Source organism: Neophocaena asiaeorientalis, unplaced genomic scaffold (assembly GCF_003031525.2).
Source record: "Neophocaena asiaeorientalis asiaeorientalis breed wild unplaced genomic scaffold, Neophocaena_asiaeorientalis_V1.1 scaffold19, whole genome shotgun sequence".
Lineage (NCBI taxonomy): Eukaryota > Metazoa > Chordata > Mammalia > Artiodactyla > Phocoenidae > Neophocaena > Neophocaena asiaeorientalis.
This window is the reverse complement of record NW_020173388.1, coordinates 4,629,518-4,651,168: the sequence shown is the minus strand read 5'-3', so window position 1 is coordinate 4,651,168 and position 21,651 is coordinate 4,629,518. Positions and strand designations below refer to the sequence as shown.

General features: G+C 37.4%; 1 protein-coding gene across 5 annotated transcripts in view; it reads right to left on the bottom strand.

Moving 5' to 3' along the window:
• CLOCK (clock circadian regulator) overlaps positions 1-21,651 on the bottom strand; it is a 132,483-nt gene that overhangs the window by 8,539 nt on the left and 102,293 nt on the right. For all 5 annotated transcript variants that reach the window (XM_024746685.1, XM_024746683.1, XM_024746684.1 and 2 more), the window contains 7 exons: positions 13,850-13,991; positions 11,985-12,085; positions 11,359-11,448; positions 8,250-8,402; positions 7,196-7,405; positions 6,267-6,469; positions 1,929-2,190 (listed from right to left, as the gene is read on the bottom strand). In XM_024746685.1, the coding sequence (XP_024602453.1) occupies positions 1,929-2,190; positions 6,267-6,469; positions 7,196-7,405; positions 8,250-8,402; positions 11,359-11,448; positions 11,985-12,085; positions 13,850-13,991 (1,161 nt within the window). The remainder of the gene's footprint in view (positions 1-1,928; positions 2,191-6,266; positions 6,470-7,195; positions 7,406-8,249; positions 8,403-11,358; positions 11,449-11,984; positions 12,086-13,849; positions 13,992-21,651) is intronic.

The window sequence follows — 21,651 nt, the reverse complement described above, 5'->3', positions numbered from 1 at the left end:
CCTTCTAGAGATATAAAGGAAACTAGCCAAAAGAAGGTGGAAGTCTTTCCTCGCTACTGACAATACATCTTGATGCAGGGTTCATAATTTTAAACTGGAACTGTGATGGGTGATTTCTGCAAATGTATATGAAGGACACCTGCACACGCACACAAAAGGACAGATCTTTGAAACTTTAAGGCCATTAAGCTTTGCTAAGGACCTGGAGACATTTTCTTCTTCCCTCTGTTATTAGGAAAAGCTTTTGTAAGATAAAGAACTCAGGATATTTATACGCCTTACAGGGTTACAACAGAGGTACACTTTGGAACTAGGTGTTATATAACCAGAAAAGACAAATTGTGTATTTCTATCTACATATGAGTGTATTTCTAAAGGGTATTGCCTCTCTTATTTCTTTAGTGGTCCCACGTCTTTGGAATGTTTTTTTAGAAGTGGAAGAGAATGTTCATTCTTTTAAGAGCCCTCGTTCCCTGAGAGAAAACTGAGCTCTTAAGGCAAGTCTTCTCCCTTTCTAAGCTTTTGCTTAATTTTCATTGAATACATTTCCCCTAGAGAACAGTTTATAACTTATTATAAATTCTTGTCATTAATTCATTGGTAACAGTAGCTAACCCAGTCACTAATGGCTGCACTGTAGGCTTAAGGTCTAAGGGGTTGTGTGATTCTCAGAGATATTTAGGCAACTAACCTCTTTTAGTTGAGCACATCACCAAGTTCAGAATTATATTTGTACCAGAACACCAATGGCGATAAATTAACACTGTATTTATGTCTGAGCATACAGTATAACACTGAATCTTCTAATCATACCATATGCTGTATAACTTTAAAACTTATGCTATGTACCTGGCATACATGGAATGGTATCCAGCACAAATCTAGGCTTAGCCTACATTCAAAATCGCTGGCCTTTTAGACCAGTAAGGAAAAAGCTGGATTTCCAGATGTCATAGTCTGCTACTGTGTACCCCCAACGAGGGTACTGAGGTCCAGAAATTTGTCCTGCTGATTTCTTTGCTGAGGATCCCGGTCTAGGTGACTTTGTTCTGCACCCTTTAGATAAGTAGATTCTGTCTGATATACCCACATGAGATCTGTGTCTGCATTTTGGTTAATCTGAGTGTCTATTAATACATTTATCAAGACAGTGGTCATAAAATAAAGCTGGTTATGTGCCTTATACCATACTCAGTGATTTGCATGCTTCTTTTACCCATGAGCTATTAACTACTAGATATTAAATACTAGATATTAACTACTACCATGATATAATAACTACTAGTTATTAAGTACTAACTACCATGAGATATTAACTACTAGCACCTCCATATTACAGATGAGGAAACTGAATTTTAGCAAGTTGAGTAACCTCCAAAGTTCACACAGTATGTGGTACAGCAGTGACTCCATCTCAGCACAGGCTATGCCTCCACAGTATATCTCCTCTGATGTTAACGTATTACCAAAAAGTCACTATAAAATTTAATCCAATAAAATAATTTAAGATAATGCCTAATTTTTAAAAAAAAATCCCTTTCAACACCTCTGCCCTGTAGAGAGTACAGCTTGATGGGCCACTAGGAAAACAAGAAAACAGAGAAAGGTGCCTTTGCTTGAATTCCAGAAACTCTAGCCAGAGAGAGCTCTATGTAAAGTACCTTGATATGGGCAAGAAGCAGCCACTTACTCTATCCAGCAGTTCAGACAGTGGGGTATCTCCACGGCAAGGTTAAAGGTTTTCCAAAGACAGAACAAGAGAAGAAAAAATAGCCAACTGGGATAAGCGTTCTGTCTGTATATAAACTTAAGTCGTACAATGAGCCTTTATGGACTTCTCAGATCATTTTAAAAATGTTCCTTTAATCCCTAATTTCACTCCATAAAAGTAAACAGGTCTGGGACAGCTTCCCCACGGGGAGAATTACCTGTAAAAACTGCTGCGGCGGTTGGGCCAGCTGCGCCTGCGGTGGCTGCTGCACTGCAGGGAGTTGCTGTTCCTGGGAACTCTGCTGCTGCTGCTGCTGCTGCTGCGGGACCGGCAGTGTCTGTGACTGCGGTGGTTGTGGAGCAAAGGTAGGGTAGGCAGTCACCACCTGACCCATGAGCATAGCGCTGGGCACCACGACCGCCCCGCAGGCTACAGGAGCAGTTACTAACTTGGTCACAAGCTGCTGACCTTGAGAAAATCTGTTAGGAGGAAAGAACGGGAAAGGGAGTCAGAAGTACAAGGTATACATTATGAAAGGTGGTGGGCTGAACATTTCTCTAAGATAATACCCATGATATTGCCAATGAACTGATAGGGTATAACTCTAAGATAATCCCCTTTTAATACTGCCATACTAAAAGCTGTACGTTCCAATTTTGTTTCATGTTTTTAAAGATTCCCTTTGGGATATCAGTGAAACAAAAATGTGTAGAGCAAAATGGAGTGAACCCAAACAAAAATACAAAACTGTTTTTCGATATCCACATGCAAAAGAATGAAATTTGACCTTTACGTCATATATAAAAATTAACTCAAAATTGATTAAAGACCTAAACATAAATTATGTTGAAACCATGAAACACTTGGAACAAAACATAGGGGGAAAGTTTCATGACACTGGATCGGGCAATCATTTCTTGGATATGACACTAAAAGCACAGACAACAAAAGAAAAAACAGATAAACTGTACAACAAAATTAAAAATGTTTGTGTTTCAAAGGACACTATGAACACAGTGAAAGGGCACTCCACAGAGTGGGAGAAAATATTTGCAAATCATACATCTAATAAGGGGTTAATAACTAGAAAATATAAAGCAATCCTACAACATAGCAACACACACACACTCTGATTAAAAAATGGCCAAGAGTCTTGAATAGATATTTCTTCAAAGACGATATACAAATGGTCAATAAGCACTGAAAAGAGGTTCAACATCACTAATCATTAGGGAAATGCCCATCAAAACCACTAGGAGATACCACTTCATATCCATTAGGATGGCTACTATCAAACAAAGTGTTGACAAGGGTGTGGAGAAATTGGAACCTTTGTGCACTGTTGGTGGGAATGTAAAGTGGTTCATCCACTATGGAAAACAGTATGGTGTTTTTTCAAATATATTAAAAATGTAACTACCATATGATCCAGCAATTCTAATTCTGGACATATACTCAAAAGAACTGAAAACAGGGACTCAAATAAATACTTGTACACCCATGTTCACAGCAGCTATTCAAAACAGTCAAAAGATGGATACAACCCAAGTGTTCATCAGTAGATGAATGGATCAAGAAAATGTGATATATACATTACAATGGAATATTATTTAGCCTTAAAAGGGAAGGAAATGCTGACACATATTATAACATGGATGAACCTGGAGGACATCATGCCAAGTGAAATGAGCCAGTTAGAAAAGACATATATTATGTGATTCCATTTATCTGCGGTATCTAGAGTAGCCAAAGTCACAGACTTATGTGCTTAGAAAGTAGAATGGTGGTTCCCAGGAGCTAGGGGGACGAGAAGTGAGGAGTTACCGTCTGATGGACACAGATTTTCAGTTCGGGAAGAAGAAAACATTCTGGCGATTGAAGGGAGTGATTGTCACAATGGCACGCATGCACTCATGTCAGTGAACGGTACGTGTGAAAATGGTTAACACAGTAAGTATTATGTTGTGTATATTCTACCACAATAAAAAAAAATTTAACCTGTTAAAAGTATCAACTTTTTTCTCTTTATAAAATTACTAGGTACTTGGGAGGTAGGTATATGTGACACATGATTTTGCTAATGAAAATAAACTAATCAAAATAAAGCAGTCATAAGGGAATTTTTAAAAAACTCTCTAGGTTTACAGATGTTTACATTGCAAGCTGTATCTTATAAACATAATTCAAAACTAAATGACATCCTAACAGTACATAAAAATACACTCAATTTATAAATTTATCAAGGAGCAGAGTACCCACCGTGTTACAATTCACTAATATTCCCTCCCACCCACCTTCCTTCTTCCACAGTCTTTAACAAAAGGACAACAACAAAAAACGATGCCTCTTCAGGGAACAATATTATTTCTATCTGCCTTTTTTGTGAGATGAAGTTAGTTTCCAACACTCGTCATCACGGTGAGGAAATTGAGACATGACTCTACCGTCGATTTAGCATGACACAGCTGCAATTACAAACTGTTCAAAGCACATAACTACGATTCAACTTAGCACATATACATACTTTATATGCTCCACAAGACAAAATAAATCTATTCTGAATCCATTCCAAACCTTAAAAATAAAATACTGTATATTATATACTTCAGGACCAAATGCATTATTTAATACAAAAACATATATAGTAAAAAATTTACCTATAAAGAAAGCACAAAGAAACAAATAACATTACAAAGTGGCTTAATCATAGAAATGCTAAGCACTAATTTCTCTGTAATCTAAAAAGTAATTCGTATCTGAATTGTCCAACTGCCCACTGGTAAACTATGAGACTACCTCATCCCTCTCTGGCACTAAGAGAGTCTGCAAGCTACTTTGGCTTAACTTCTGTGGCTTTGTATACACTCCTACCTTTGCCTAGAACACCTTCCTGGACTCCCTGCCACATGCATATCCAAAGCCAAGCTCTTTAAGACTCAGGTCAAGTATCTCCTCCCTGAAGCTTTCCCTAACCACACTCCTCTCTTCACCTGCTTGCCTCAACCCATAACACTGCTCACTTCCTCCTTTCTAAAGACCTAGTAAGGATTTACCACATCAAACAATACTGATTATTTACCTTTCTATGGCTTTGACTAGTCTGATCTTTGTCCTGGGATAAAGAATGCGCCATACTCATATAAGTAGGCACGCAAATGTTTGCTGAAGTATGTTTTTCCCCCTTCAAAAAACAGTTGTCTACAAATAATTGCTAAATTGTGTCCTCCCAAATGCATGTCAACGTTCTACGTTAATGGATTTTCCCTCGGGCTTTAAAACTAGTTCTCTATATTTCTGTGGGGCATATTCATAATACTTTCTTTCAGAAGTCAAAGCTGAAAGCTGGACTTTTTAACTTGAAGGAACTGAATTCCAAAGAGAAGAAATGAGTTTCTCTCTGCTCTTACTGCTTCTGCAATCCTGCAGCTTCTTTCCTCTCTGGAAATTATTAATAGGACTTTAATAAAATCTATTACACAGTCTAATACAACAGCAAGGTTTTATTATAAGAGCAGCAGCCTACTTATATTGTACTAAAATTAGTAAAAAATAAAATGTATTTAAAATATCATTAAGACTAGAAATCCTATAGTTGTTGAAAGACTCCTTCCTAATATTCGAAAAGGGTATTTCTTCATAATATTTGTTTCTAAGTCAGCTATTTGGATGACTAAAATAAGTCACAGATGGCGGTTTTTCTAGAAGTGCCCACAGAACTTTAGCATAGTATATGTTAAAGCACGTGAGCTTTGAAATCAGACACCCAGGCTTGAATTCAGATACCCTTCTTCACTCCCTAACAGCTATAGACCCTTGACCAAATTATTAAAAACTCACTTTATTCTTACCTGGGAAATAAAAGACCCTAACACCTATTTTTTTAAAAAATAAAAATTAAATGAGATAATATATTTTGAGCATGTAGTACAGTACTTAACACAAATCAAGAAAGGTGAGCTACTCTTACTCCATAACACATATAAACTATGGCAGCAAACACCCTAACCACTGTTACTACACTGACAACTCACCAGCATCTGTACTGAAATGATAAAAGTTTTATAGTGATATAGACAAACCCTATTATAAAACTTGTGTAACAGTGTGCTGTAGAATTTGGATTCTACAATATTTGTTAGCACATTTCTGAACAAAACAAAACTTGTTGTTACTCTTTTATTATAAAGTCCGTAAACAATGGATACATTCTGTGTTTTTATTTCAAATTCAAGAGTTAGCAACAAATTAAAATCACGTTTTTAAAGATCAAAGTGTTGTTGCTGTTGTTGTTGTTTTTTGTGGTACGCGGGCCTCTCACTGTTGTGGCCTCTCCCGTTGCGGAGCACAGGCTCCGGACGCACAGGCTCAGCGGCCATGGCTCACGGGCCCAGCCGCTCCGCGGCATGTGGGATCTTCCCGGACCGGGGCACGAACCCGTGTCCCCTGCATCGGCAGGCAGACTCTCAACCACTGCGCCACCAGGTAAGCCGCAAAGTATTGCTTTTTAATCAAACAATTTACATCTTTGAAATGACTGACGAAATATGACCACTACCTTATCTGTCTGTCCTGAGTGAATGTAGTTACTGCAGCACTCTGGGAACTGTTCTGTGGCATACTAGATGGAATCTGGACCATGCTTCCGGCCGTCGGCTGAGAAATCACCATAGTGTTATACAGTGGGGCTGTAAGAGTGCTCTGTGTCTGACTGGGAGGAGATGTTTGCTGACTGTGCCCGCTCAGTACATTCTGTTGATTCTGCTAGGAAAGAGAAGATTTTACAGATAGATTATCTGAAAAAAATTTATTCAGGAAGTATGATTCTACTACTCATCATTCTAACAATAGCTGACATGACAGAAAAAGAAGTGGCAGAACATATTACTCTGGGAGAAATCAAGGACTAACTTGTAGTCATTGAGGATGAATTAGCCTTCAGTATCTTGCTGGAAGGTAAGCTATGACTTTTGAAAAGGAGCATGCTCTTAACAGGGAGGATATGAAATATACATGAAGAATTTCTTCAAACACCCAAAGTAGGTGACTGACATTACACATTTTTATATCTTTCATTTGAAGTCTTGAGATTTATAATCACAGATGCACACCAATTACCAAAATTTCCTAGAATGTTGATTAAGCCATCACTGCCCTAACAATACAGTCTTCACCTATGGTAACATATGTCCTAGTCAGACACTTGCAAGTCAAAGTCTTTTTTTTTGTTAACACACAGAACTAGTCCGTATGTTCATTTTAAGCAAACTGCAAAATTTTTAAATGTCAAAATACTGAAAGCATTCAATGTTCAACAATTAAGAACAATTTTGCTCAAAATATTTTAATTATCACTCTCAATACTATAGTTTCTATTACTAGTAAAGTTTTAAATATGGTAATGTTCAAGATGAAGCTTTTGTTTTAGCAACACCATACATTTCAATCACTGAACACTCCACAGCCCACTGTACTCGATAACGTTACCTGACTTGATGTACTTTGTAAAGTCTGCTGTTGTATCATGTGCTGAGTTGTGCCAATGTGTCCAGTATTCATCCCACTTTGAATCTGGTTAGTCTGAACAACCTGGCTTTGCATATTTATAGGTGCAAGCTGCTGGATATTAGATGAATTTCCAGAAGAAAGTTGAACAGAACCAAAATTCAATCCAGGGGTTGACTGTTGTAAAAACATCTTTAAAAATAAAGATTACATTGAAATGATCTTTTTAAGTTAAAAAGAATGAGAGCATTAAAAAAAAACAGCTAAAAATTAAGTTTGAAACGCAAGTAACAAGAAGACTGTCATTCTGAATGAACACTGAGCAAAACATAACTGCTGAGTAAAACGTGATACTCATTTTCATTCTTTCAGTCACCCTAACCCTATCATGTCTCTAATTGTCAGGAAAAAAGCGTTATAAATTTCAAAACCTCCACTTGTTTGACATTTTTACATGTTGGGGATTATTTTATCAGCTAGCGTTACCCTAACTCAGAGCTACTCAAAGGTCTGTGGACTGGCAGCTCTGCATCACTCATCATTTATAATTCACAGCATTAGACAGAAGTAGCCTTCACTTAAAGTTTCCTTTGACCAAAGTCCTAGTCTCCTTGGATAGACATAACTTTAGAGTGGCCTTGTTGGTTGACCAAATGAGACTAATTTGAATCACACCTACTAGTATGTTTTTTAAAAAATGATTGATGATTGATTCATAAATTCTGTACCTACGTGTACCTAAAAGTCTATGTAAAGTATTTTGATGTTATGGGTTTAAAGCTTACTAAACATTAGCCTGCTAAAAGATGACTCTAATCTGGAGAAACAAGGATGCTGATGGAAACACTCTTAGGAATGAATCATCTTTAGAGACTGTTAATACAACCCTATTGAGTAAATAACCAATGAGTATTTATTGAACTAAACTGAGGAAATGTATCTTTTGCATCTCACCTTTAATTAAGAAAAGTCAATTTCCTTAAGAAGCCAAAATGCAAATAGCATGCTTTGCTTGAATTCAAATGTAATAACGTACCTGAAGCCCTTGACCATGGACCATTTGAAGCTGCTCTTGAATTTTTCTCAGTTCTTCTTGTTGCCGATGAATGTTTGCCTCTATCATCCGAGTCCGTTGCTCCAACTGGTCTTTCAGATGCTGCATGGCTCCTAACTGAGCTGAGAACTGAAACTTAAGTATTGTGGACGGAAAAAGTGTAACATAGTTTACAATCACTTCTCGTAACTGTAAAATGTGAAACACAAGCAGTACACCGTGAGCTAAGAATGTTACGCCAGTTACTAATGTATCGCCTCTCAACTCCTAATTCACCTGTCTTTGCCCGGCTTTGTGATACTGGAGCTGGACCCGACAAATGTATCTCCGTAGTCAGCAGGCACAAGCAGTCCTGTCAGTGACGATGCTGGAGGGATACTGCAAAGTGAGGTGCCTATCTTTCTGGTTCTGGTGCTTTTGCTTCTTGTTTTTATGCCAATGGGTAGCATCCTAGTGAGTGTCATCAGCGCTCCAGCAGGTGGCTTTCCAGCAAGTCTCACTGGCATCCTAGTGGGCAGCTCCCCAGCAAATGTTACTGGTACCCCAGCAAGTGGCTTCTTGCTCTCCAGCCCTAGTCTGTGGCACCTCCGTGAATGTGTGTACCATCCAGTGGCTACAAACACACCTGCCTAATGGGATCTGAGTCTCAGCCTGGCCTGGAAGAGCAGGAGTTCAGGAGGGTCGAGGGGGTCTTCCAAGTTGCTCCCCCTTGGCTACTCTCCCTTTCACTTACATTTAGTGGCTGGTCTCTACAGCTGTTTTCCCTGTATTCTTTTGAATTCTCTTAACTGCTTTCAGTAGTTAATCTCTGTTACCAGTAATTTGTTATACTACCCCTGTTCAAATTTCTGGTCTAGCTTCTGACTAGATCTTGACTGATTACAAGATGAATTAATAACACTGGCTTTAGAAGACCTAGGTTCCTATTGCGGCACTACCACTTGCTAGAACAAGTCACTGAACTTCATTTCTACTCTTTAACAACTGAAAAAGTAGCCTGCACCTAGAGTTGTTCACATCAAACTGTCATCCCTAGAATGTCCTCTTTGTGCATTAGAAAGTTATAAAAATCTGACATTAGAAAGTTGTAAAAGTCTGACAGATAACCAACCATGAAATTGTTCTCAGACAAGTACAAAACCTAGGCTTTTAAAGACTAAGCGATTATGCATACATGAATGAAAGCATAGGTATTCTACCTACAGAGTAAATAAGGTTTTCAGTCTTACTTATTTCTCTGTTTCACCTGAGTTATAGGCAGCTTCTATTTACTACTGCTTGAAACTTAGTCACATTTGTTGATTCACCACTTAAGCTCGTTTACTTAATTCCAGGAATATTCTGCACAGGATACAGTGTAAGAGCAGAAAGAATTTCACTGTATTGGAAATCTGTCTTAATCTTAAAATAGTCTCCTACAATTCATGTAAAAGTGAGAAATGCCCCCCAGAAGCTTTTTTACTCTATCTTCAAAAGTTTGTACTGAGAACACTGAATATTACTTTTCAAAGTATACGACTCTGACTTCTGAAGTTGACAATACCAGATCAAATCATACATTAGATTACACTAGGTGTGAGAAAACATTACAAGTTTAATACCCTCATGCCTTAATTTTTCATTGTTTGAAATTTTATATTTATGTCATACAAATATATTTTATCCTAACTAAAGTTATTTATACCTTTAGGTAAACATTACATTGTCACCACTTAAAGGATTTCTATTAAATACAAATACGAAAATAAAAATAAACACAGAAAGCAGAATAACGGGAAATAAAATCACAGAACTAAGAGGCAGAGTGCTTGGCTTTATCACTGAATGAAATACGAGATTCGAATACCTATTAACATTTTTGACATAGTCGATACTATTTATTTCATGAAAATATTCCTTTACAATGTTAAGAAATGCTTATTCAGTATCTTGAGATTAATGAACTAATAATATTGAAAATATGTCAAATATTTACATAAAAAGTTCTGTTACCCTTCAGAATAAAAAGCTTTTGAGGACTCAGTGCTGATAAAAACTACTGCAACTCCAGATACTATTTAATAATACAGTGCTGTTATAAATACCTTACACAATTATATGTTGCTAAAGGTCAAGATTATGACATTTAGGTAATTTATAGCACTGCCAATATATCTGTACAAGTGTCATAATATATAATAGCTATAGTTATATATATATATATAATTTAAATAACCACATATGATAAGGGTATTTTTAGAAAAACATTGTTTTTACCTATTGCTAACTATCATTATTTGAAATTAAGATACTGTTAAGATATCTTTAACACCAAACAGAAACTTTTGGATTATTTTTAGCACAACTTAGTAGTATTTTTAACGTGTCTGAGGCACTGAATGAGTGCAGTCATAAATGACAAGTTGCGAAGTTATAATCAAAAGTGTCACTTTTGCAATACCTCTCCTTTGTCTTGCTAGTTTTTATATTTAAGCCTCCTCTGGGACTCAGTCCAAGTAACAATTCTTCCAGGAAGTTCTCTTTCACTTCCTCAGGCTGCATTAAGGGTCCATCTAATGTGCTCACATATCAAGACTTCAGACCCTGAGCATAGACTATAGTACATTGTATTGTAGTTAACTGTCCTTCCCTCTAGATGTAATAAAGTCTCTTAGTACAGATATATTTACTGCCAGCACCTGCAATATCTGATAATACAAGGAACTCAATAAATGTCCTGTATATAAACAAATGGATGAATATATGAATAAAATTACTCAATTCTTCCACTATCCATAAGAAGAACAAAATGAACAGCTACATTTCATCTTTAGTATCTTTCTGCCTATACTGTTTCTCAATAGGGATTAAACAGGATAGTTTTTTGTTGTGCAAAACTGTCACACACCCTAAAAGACAATTAGCACCCCTGGTCCTTGCTGACTAAAGGGCCAGTGGTACCCCAATATCATTGACAATCAAAAAATCCCCAGATATTCTAAATGCCCACAGCTGAGATTTACTGCCCTGTAAGTATGTACTTTTAAAAATCTCTAGTAGCTTAAAAACAATTTATAATTTTAAAATACTTAACTGAAACAAACAGAAATACCTGGGACATGCCTTGTGGAACTGGTAAATTTGCAGCTTGAGACATCACTGGCTGTGTTAATGACTGACCGACAGACTGGGAATTTATGGACTAGAAGCAAAACAGAAAATAACACTGGGGTGACAATCACTCCCATAAATGAGTACTTCCACCAGAAATATCACCATGGCATCTTTATAACTGAATTACAGTTAGCCTCATACTTTTTTAGCTGAGTATAGGCATGTCTTCCCCCTCTAAACTGGAAATGCCTATTCCCTATTTATCTTTTTGTCTCTCAAGGCACCTGCCACATTACCTTGCATGGGCTCCCAATAAAAGCTGGTTGGACTTTACTGAAAGTGATTGGTATTTGAAATTAGATATAAAACGGCTCTAAATTATCAGTCTTCCATAACTGAAAAAAAAAAAATCTAACAGTTTACCTGAAAAATAATCAAAAGGACTGGTACGTTTGACAACTACTTCACAGAAAAATAAAGATCTTGAGTAAGTGTTATGTATCAACAACTATTTTGAATTTCATAGAAAGGGATAATGAATAAATGAATTTCTGAAGATTTAGATGATGTTTTTTTCCCCTTTAATAAATCTTTATTCAGAAGAATACTACCTGTAGAGTTTACCTGACTACTAAATGATGACCTCCTTTGTGCCATCTTTTCATGAGCTGGTAAATGCTGTCTGGGAGGAGTGCTAGTATCCGTTGGGATCTTTGTAGGTGTAGCTAAGGTTGGTCAACAAAAACAGAATAGCATTAGTACTTTATAAAATATAATTTTCAAAGATCAATCTCAAAACGCATTTCAGTGAATAAAAGTGGTTTTTGAGTTATTTTTCTAAATTATTCAATAAAAGTGAAGTCTATGACAACAAGATGATTCATTTTAATCACTTCTTTTTTAAGGACAAAGAAAATATCTGAAATAGGAAAACTCCAAATATAAAAATGGTTACTACTCCTATAACTCAATAGTAAAAAAAACTAATAACTCAATTAAAAAATGGCCTAAGGACTTGCACAGATATTTATCCAAAAAAGACATAGAGATGACCAGCCGATATATGAAATAATATTCAACGTCACTAATCAGGGAAATGCAAATCAAAACCACAATGAGATATCACCTCTACCTGTCAGGATGGCTATTATCAAAAATATCACACTGTAAATCAACTATACTTCAATTAAAAAAAAATCCAGCTTATAAACTGTTCAAAAAAAATCTGAAGACGTGTTGGTAAGAACGTGGAGAAACTGGAACGCTTGCACACCGTTGGTGGGGATGGGAAATGTCGCAGACACTGTAGAAACAGTATGGATGCTTCTCAAAAAAATTAAAATTAGAACTACCATATATGATCTAAAAATCCCACTTCTGGGTATTTATGCAAAAGAATTGAGATCAGCATCTCAAAGAGATACTAACATTCCAACGTTCACTGCAGCACTATTCATCATAGCCAAGGTATGGAAACAATCTAAATGTCTATTGACAGATGAATGGATTAACAAAATGTGGTGTATACATACAGTGAAATACTACTATTCAACCTGGAAAAGGAAAGACATTCTGCAGTTTGGGACTTGGATGAACCTTGAGGCCATTATGCTAAGTGAAATAAGCCAGTGACAGAAAAAGACAAGTACTGCATGACTCCATTATATGAGGTATCTGAAATAGTCAAATTCATTGAATCAAAGAGCACAATGGTGACTGCCAATGGCCAGGCAGCAGGGAATGGGGAATTATTAATTAACGGGCATAAAGTTTCAGATAAGCACAATGAATAAGCTCTAGATCTGCAGTACAACGTCATACCTATAGTCAACAATAATGTACTGTACACTTAAAAATTTAAGAGGGTAGATCTCATTTTAGGTGTTCTTACCACAGTAAAATAATTTGGTTTTTAAAAGGAAGAAATAGCTATAATAGGGAAAAAAGTTTTTTCTATGATCTCAGAAATTTCTATATTTAACCTCTTTTGATGTTCTACCCACAATGTTGAGTAGTTCAGACAACCCCCTTTTTCATTATATATAGTTTTAATACTCTGAGAAACAAAGGTGCTAGACTCTTTTTAAAAAATTAAAAAGGATATTAATTTAATGACAGTTATGTAAGTCTGCATAAAGACAAGATACACACAAAGCACTTTCAAAAAGCAAACTCAAAGAGCACTACTTACTGGCTCTACCAATAAAAAAGGAATTACTGTAATAGTTTTGCTTTCTTCTTGAGGGATGATTAAAAAATAACAAGACCAATATTACTACCTACATATTCTATAGGCTACTTTATAAACTTAACTCTTCGCTAGATGTGAGCAATGTGCCTCTTGCTCACTGAAAAGGCTAGTGTATTTCAGAAATGTAAACACTTATCATTTGAAAGTGGCAGTCGATGAAAAATGCTGATACCGGCAACATAAACAATTCAGAAGGACTCTCTTTAAAGGAAGTCTGCTTTCAGGCTGGGGTACTCACAGGAAGGGTCTGAGACTGCAGTGTGAGATGATTTTCTTGAACTCCGGGAGGAAGCAGAAGGAGTTGGGCTGTGATCAAACCTTTCCAATGCTTCCTTGAGACTGACTGTATTTATACGATTATCAGACCCAGAATCTTGGCTCTAAGGAGACAAGAGTAAAATAAATGTTTTCTTGTGGTTCAGTTCAGAGTTACCAAATTAGCAATACTGCTTGCTAATTCCTCCTCCCCAAAATCAGTTTTTACCCCATAACAAGGGAAGTGTACCTGTGTAATATTAGGTAAAGAAATGAAAAAAAAAAATTTTAACAGCCAGAAAGTTTTGGTTTCATTCTCTATTTAAAGAAACAACAGATGCAAAGGAATGAAGCTGGACTCTTACCTTATACCATATATAAAAGTTAACTCAAAGCGGATCAAAGATCTAAACGTTAAGAACTAAAACTATAAAACTTTTAGGAAAAAAAAAGGGAAAAGCTTTATAACATTCGATTGGGCAATGATTTCTTGGATATGACACTAAAAGCACAGGCAACAGAAGTGTATCAAAGGACACTATAAACAAAGTGGAAAAGCACCATGGAATGGGAGAAAACATTTGTAAATCATTTATGTGATAAGGAATTAATACCCAGAATATATAAAGAGCTCCTACCACTCAACAGCAAACAAAAAAACCAAAAAACAAAACCCAAAAATACCTGCCACAAAAAATCCAGTTAAAAAATGGGCAAAAGTCTTGCAGAGACATTTCTCCAAAGAAGATATATAAGCAGCAAACACATGAAAAGATGCTTAATATCACTAATCATTAGGGAAATGCAAATCAAAACCAAGAAATACCACTTCAATCAAGATGGCTATTATAAAAAAAAACAGAAAATAACCAGTGTTGGTGAGGATATGAAGAAACTGGAACCCTTGTGCAGTGCTGACAAGAATGTATAAAATAAAACAGTGCAGCTACTATGGAAAACCGTAACAACAGCTCCTGAAAAAATTAAATATAGAATTACCATATGATCCAGAAATTTCATTTCTGGGTATATCCTCAAAAGAATTGAAAGCAGGTACTCAAACACATATTTGTACAGCCATGTTCATAGCAGCATTAATCACAATAGCCAAAAGATGGATGCAACTCAGGTGTCCATTGATGGATGAATGAATAAACATAATGTGGTATATACATACAATGGAATATTATTCAGCCTTTAAAAGGAAATGCTGACACATGCTACAATATGGATGAACCTTGAGGACATTATGCCAAGTGAAATAAGCCAGTCACATACAGACAAATACTGTATGATTCCACTTACATGAGGTACCTATAGGAATCAAATTCACAGAGTCAGAAGTAGATTGGTGGCTGCCAGGGGCTGGAGGGAGGAGGGAATGGGGAGTTACTGTTTAATGGGTATGGAGTTTCAGTTTGGAAAGATGAAAAGGTTTTGGTGATGGATGGTGGCGATGCTTGCACAACAGTGTGAATGTACTTAATACCACTCAACTATATACTTAAAATAGGTTAAGATGGTAAATTCTGTTACATATATTTCACCACATCAGAAAAAAGAAAAAGTGAAAAAAAAAAAACCCAACAGAATTAAGATGACACTTAAGTTTACAGACAAGGCACTAAAAGCATCTTTGGAACTCCGCATTTGACTGCTCAAAATCTTCTTCACACCATCTCTCTGACCTTTCTCCAGAATTCAATATCCATATTGGTGATTCATCCAATATCCTGTCCTGGCCTCTCAGCTTTCTAGGAACTCCTCGTCTCCAAGAAACTTTTTCCTCTACTTTACCGCGTTCAATCTCTACTCCTTGTCATTACCAGATACTCTAGCACCTCTAAGAGCACAAATTAAAATCTAACTTTAAACCAGCCCTGTCCTACCTAGCCTTCCAGCTCACTTGTTCCTTTGGAGACAATTATAGTCAACCTAAAATGACCGCCAACCTAAAAAAGATACTCAACACTAAGCAGAAACATTAAGTTTTCTAGTGGGCTCATCTTCCTACTCCTCACAATTACTCCATATCTTTCCCATTGTTCCTAAGCTTCTTTCTCCCTCTCTCAACTGATGGCTTTGTCTTATATCGATGAGAATACTTACCACCGCCAAATATGTAACTCTACCTATTAACATACCAGGTATATGAACATAACCATCTTCTCTTCCCTCCTCATTATAATGGAGGGAAGTAGGTCCTTGTTGAATATCTATTTTATACATAGTAGTCTGCATATGTTAACCTCAGCATCCTAATTTACCCCTCCCATCCACCTTTCCCCTTTGGTAACCACAAGTCCGTTCTCTGAGAGTCTGCTTCTGTTTTGTAAATAAGTTCATTTGTATCATTTTTTAGATTCCACATATGAGAGATATCATATTTGTCTTTCTCTGTCTGACTTACTTCATTCAGTATGATAATCTCTAGGTCCATCCATGTTGCTGTAAATGGCATTATTTAGTTATTTTTTTATGGCTAATATTCCATTATGTATACATACCACATCCTCTTTATCCATTCTTCTGTTGATGGACATTTAGGTTGGTTCCATGTCCTGGCTATTGTAAGTAGCACTGCAATGAACATTGTGGTGCATGTATCTTTTCGAATTATGGTTTTCTCCATATATATGCCCAGGAGTGGGATTGGTGGATTATATGGTAATTCTATTTTTAGTTTTTTAAGGAACCTCCATACTGTTCTCCATAGTGGCTGTACCAGCTTACATTCCCACCAAAAGTGCAGGAGGGTTCCCTTTTCCCCATACTCACTCCAGCATTTGTCGTTTGTAGACTTTTTGATGATGGCCATTCTGACCCATGTGAGGTGATACCTCACTGTAGTTTTGATTTGCATTTCTCTAATAAGTAGCGATGTTAAGCACCTTTTCATGTGCCTATTGGCCACCTGCATGTCTTCTCTGGAGCAATGTCTATTTAGATCTTCTGCCCATTTTTTTGGTTGAGCTGTTTGTTTTTTGGTATTGAGCTGCATGAGCTATTTGTATATTTTGGAGATTAATCTCTTGTTGGTTGCATCATTTGCGAATATTTTCTCCCATTCTGTGGGTTGCCATTTCATTTTTTTATGGTTTTGTTTGCTGTGCAAAAGCTTTTACGTTTAATTCGGTCCCATTTGTTTATTTTTATTTTCATTACTCTAGAAGGTGGATCCAAAGATATCGCTGTGACTGATGTCAAAGAGTGTTCTGCCTATGTTTTCCTCTAAGAGTCTTATGGTATCCAGTCTTACATTTATGTCTTTAATCCATTTTGAGTTTATTTTTGTGTATGTTGTTAGAGAATGTTCTAATTTCATACTTTTACATGTGGCTGTCCAGTTTTCCCAGCACCTCTTACTGAAGAAACTCTTTTTATATTCTTGCCTTCTTTGTCATAGATTAATTGACCATAGGTGTGTGGGTTTATTTCTGGGCTTTCTATCCTGTTCCACTGATCTGTAAGTCTGTTTTTGTGCCAGTACCTTACTGTTTTGATGACTGTAGCTTTATAGTATAGTCTGAATCCAGGGAGACTGATTCTTCCACCTCCATTTTTCAACTCGAGATTGCTTTGGGGGCTTCTCTGGTGGCTCAGTGGTTAAGAATCTGCCTGCCAATGCAGGGGACATGGGTTCGAGCCCTGGTCCAGGAAGAGCCCACATGCCATGGAGCTACTAAGCCTGTGTACCACAACTACTGAGCCTGCGCTCTAGAGCCTCCGAGCTACAACTACTGAGCCCGCACGCCACAACTACTGAAGCCTGAGCACCTAGAGACCGTGCTCCGCAACAAAAGAAGCCACCACAATGAGAAGCCTGCACACAGCAACGAAGAGTAGCCCCGGCTCACTGCAACTAGAGAAAGCCAATGCACAGCAATGAAGACCTGATGCAGCCATAAATAAATAAATTAATTAATTAATTAATTAATTAATTTTTGGCTATTTGGGGTTTTTTGTGTTTCCATACAAATTTTAAGATATTTTGTTCTAGATCTGCAAAAAATGCCATTGGTAATTTGATAGGGATAGCATTGCAATCTGTAGATTGCCTTGGGTAGTACAGTCATTTTGACAATATCAATTCTTCCAATCCAAGAACATGGTATATCTTCCCATCCATTGGTGTCATCTTCAATTTCTTTCTTCAGCATCTTATAGTTTTCAGAGTACAGGTCTTTTGCCTCCTTAGGTAGGTCTATTTCTAGGTATTTTATTCTTTTTGATGCGATGGTAAATGGAATTGTTTCCTTAATTTATCTTTCTGGTCTTTCGTTGTTAGTGTATAGAAATGCAACAGATTTCCGTGTATTCATTTTGTATCCTGCAACTTTACCGAATTCATTGATGAGCTCTAGTAGTTTTCTGGGAGCATCTTTAGGATTTGCTATGTACAGAATCATGTCATTTGCAAACAGTGACAGTTTTACTTCTTCTTTTACAATTTGGATTCCTTTTATTTCTTTTTCTTCTCTGACTGCCGTGGCTAGGACTTCCAAAGCTATGTTGAATAAAAGTGGTGAGAGTGGACATCCTTGTCTTGTTCCTGATCTTAGAGGAAATGCTTTCAGCTTTTCTCCTGCTGAGTATGATGTTAGATGTTGCCCTCACTGATTCTTAATTCCTAGGTTACCAACATTCACATATTCGACACCATGACTTCTCTATTCCTTGATGAAGACCTTGACATCCACTTGTCCTCAATCACTTATTCTTATAGTTAAACCCTAGACCTTGTCATAATCAATAAAAATAAGCATTCCATAACCTCAGTTTCAAACATCCTACGCTTTAACCACCTTTCCCCCTGTTTCTTCCTCATTCCCTTTAGTATCCCAACTCCAATAATCCTTCAGTGGAACCTAAAATACATCAATTCTACCAGTTTCATAATCACTCTTGTCTTCTCTTCCCTCTTTAACCAGCTTAAAATGATGGTTAATCATCAGACACACCCTTGAGTGTATCATCAACTCCCTTGCCCGTATCTCCCTTCACCATACTCCCTTAGGAAAATACCAGTGCTGGTGAAACCCAATTATTAACCTATTCCACATCTGTTCCTGCACAGCTGAACATGGCTGAAGAAACACACATGCTAACCGTCGTTCTGTCTTTAAATAAATGACCAAGACCCTCAATGAGCCCTTAATCCTGCCTGCCAAACAGACTAAAATTCCCTTGTCCATTCACTTTCTCACTCTCCTAGAAAATCATTCAACACTTTTCCCTCTTTTCAAACCCCAACTCCACTTCCTATTTCACTGTAGAGAAATGCCACAGCTCCACTACTATATCAACCTTCCTACCAGCATACATACTCACATATTCTACCCTTCTTCATGTTACTGTAATTCAGGGATCAGCACACTTTTCTGTAAGGGTCAGAGAGTCAATATTTTAGGCTTTGTGGGCCACACAGTCTCTGTCACAACAATTCAACCGTTGTAGTACAAAAGCAGCCATATGCAATATACGATTGAGTGTGGCTACGAAATCTGATGATATAATCTTTGTGTGTCACAAAACATTATTTTTTTTTCAATCACTTAAAAACATGTAAAAAACATATTTGTAGCTTGTGGGTGTTACAAACCAAGGCAGAGGGCCAGATCAAGCCGAACGGCCATAGTTTCCCGACCCCTTCTGTAGCTGAAATCATCTGCTCTTCTATCTAGCTAAGCCTAATCCATTCACTTGTCCACTAGATCTCATCTTCTTTCACCTACTCAAGAACACTGCTCTACCATTTCTACCGCTCTCTCTCCTATCACCAATTTTTCTCTCTCCTTCAGACCATTCTTGTCCATATACAAATATGCTATTTTTTCTCCCACCTTAAAAAGCAAAAGCTTCTTCTTAGCCCAGTGCTTCCTATTATTGCCAGATCTCTCTCCTCTTTGTAGTAAAACCCTTCCCTACTTACCATCTCTAATTCCCCTTGTCTCAGAAAACTCTCTTCTAAACCCACTCTAATCAAGCTTTCCCTCATATTACTATTCCACCTGGTCTGTTCTTACTGATCAATGAATACAAGTTATTGAACTGAATGCTCAATTCTCAGTACTCATCTAATTTAACTTATTTCAGCAGAACCTGACAAAGCTGACTGTTCACTCCTCACTGACACGCTCACTTTCTTTTCTTGGCTTTTAGGACAACTTAGTTTCCTGGTATTATTCCTACTTCAGTGGATATTTCTCCTTGGTCTCCTGTGATTGGTTCTTCCTTGACCCCTTCACGTCTTAATGTTGAGTGCCCCAGTGCTTAGTGCCTGGTCATCTTCTCTCTACACTCATTCCCCTGGTGATCATGTTTAGATTCCTGACTAAAACCATCCACACATGGACATTTCTGAAAAATATATCGCAAGTGGACCTCTTCCCTAAACTCAGGAGGATCATGGTGGTAACATTAATGTGGGGAGAAAGGAGACATAGTTGGAGTATATTTTGTAAGTAGGGCTAGCTGAATTTCCTAGGATTGGACATGGGCATTAGGGGAAAAAAAGAAGTAAAGAGAACAATCTCTATATGTATTACTTTGGTTTCTATGATAGTCCTTATTTCAAGGAACTCTAGATTTAAGCACTTTCCTCAGAAAATTTCTTTCACTAAAAACATGCTGGATTTTCCTCCACTGAGCAGACAGAGCCTCTTTGGAAAAATTCTTTCATATGGGACCCATGAGAGCATCAGCCATATTCTCAGCAGCTAGAGCGATGTCCAGTACTTCCTGGCACTCTTCTTTTTTTTTGTTTGTTTTTGTTTTTGCGGTACGCGGGCCTCTCACTGCTGTGGCCTCTCCCGTTGCGGAGCACAGGCTCTGGACGCGCAGGCTCAGCGGCCATGGCTCACGGGCCCAGCCGCTCCGCGGCATGTGGGATCTTCCCGGACCGGGGCACGAACCCGCGTCCCCTGCATCGGCAGGCGGACTCTCAACCACTGCGCCACCAGGGAAGCCCGGCACTCTTCTTTTTTAACTGAAGTATGGCTGATGCACAATATTGTTAGTTTCAGGTGTACAACATAGCGATTCAACATTTAAATATGAATATCATGGTAAGTCTGGTACCCATCTGTCCCCATACAAAGCTATTACAGTTTTATTAACCGTATTCCTATGTGACTTACTTATTTTACAACTGGAAGTCTGTACCTCTTAATCCCATTCACCTATTTTGCCCCAGCCCACACCCCCCACCCCGCCCCACTCTGGAAACCACCAGTTTGTTCTCTGTATCTATGGGTCTGTTTTGTTTGTTCATTTGTTTTGTTTTTTAAATTCTATGTATAAGTGAGATCAGTTGTCTTTCTCTGACTTATTTCACTTGGCATAATGCCCTCAAGATCCATCCATATTGCTGCAAATAGCAAGATTTCGTTTTTTTACAGCTGCAAAGTATTCCACTGTATATATGTACCACATTTTTACTTAGGTTGCTTCTGTATCTTGGTTATTGTAATTAATCCTGCCATGAACATGGGTGCATAAATCTTTTCGACTGTTTTTGTTTTCTCCAGGTAAATACTCAGAAGTGAAACTGATAGGTCGTCCTGTTTTTAATTTTTTGAAGAACCTCCATACTGTTTTCCACAGTGGCTACACCAACTTACAATCTCACCAACAGTGCATGAGGGCTCTCTTTTCTGCGCATCCTCGCCAACACTTGTTGTTTGTTCTCTTTTTGATAACAGCCATTTTGACAGGTAGGAGGTGATACCTTATTGTGGTTTTGATTTGCATTTCCCTGATGATTAGAAAGGTGTTGAGCATCTT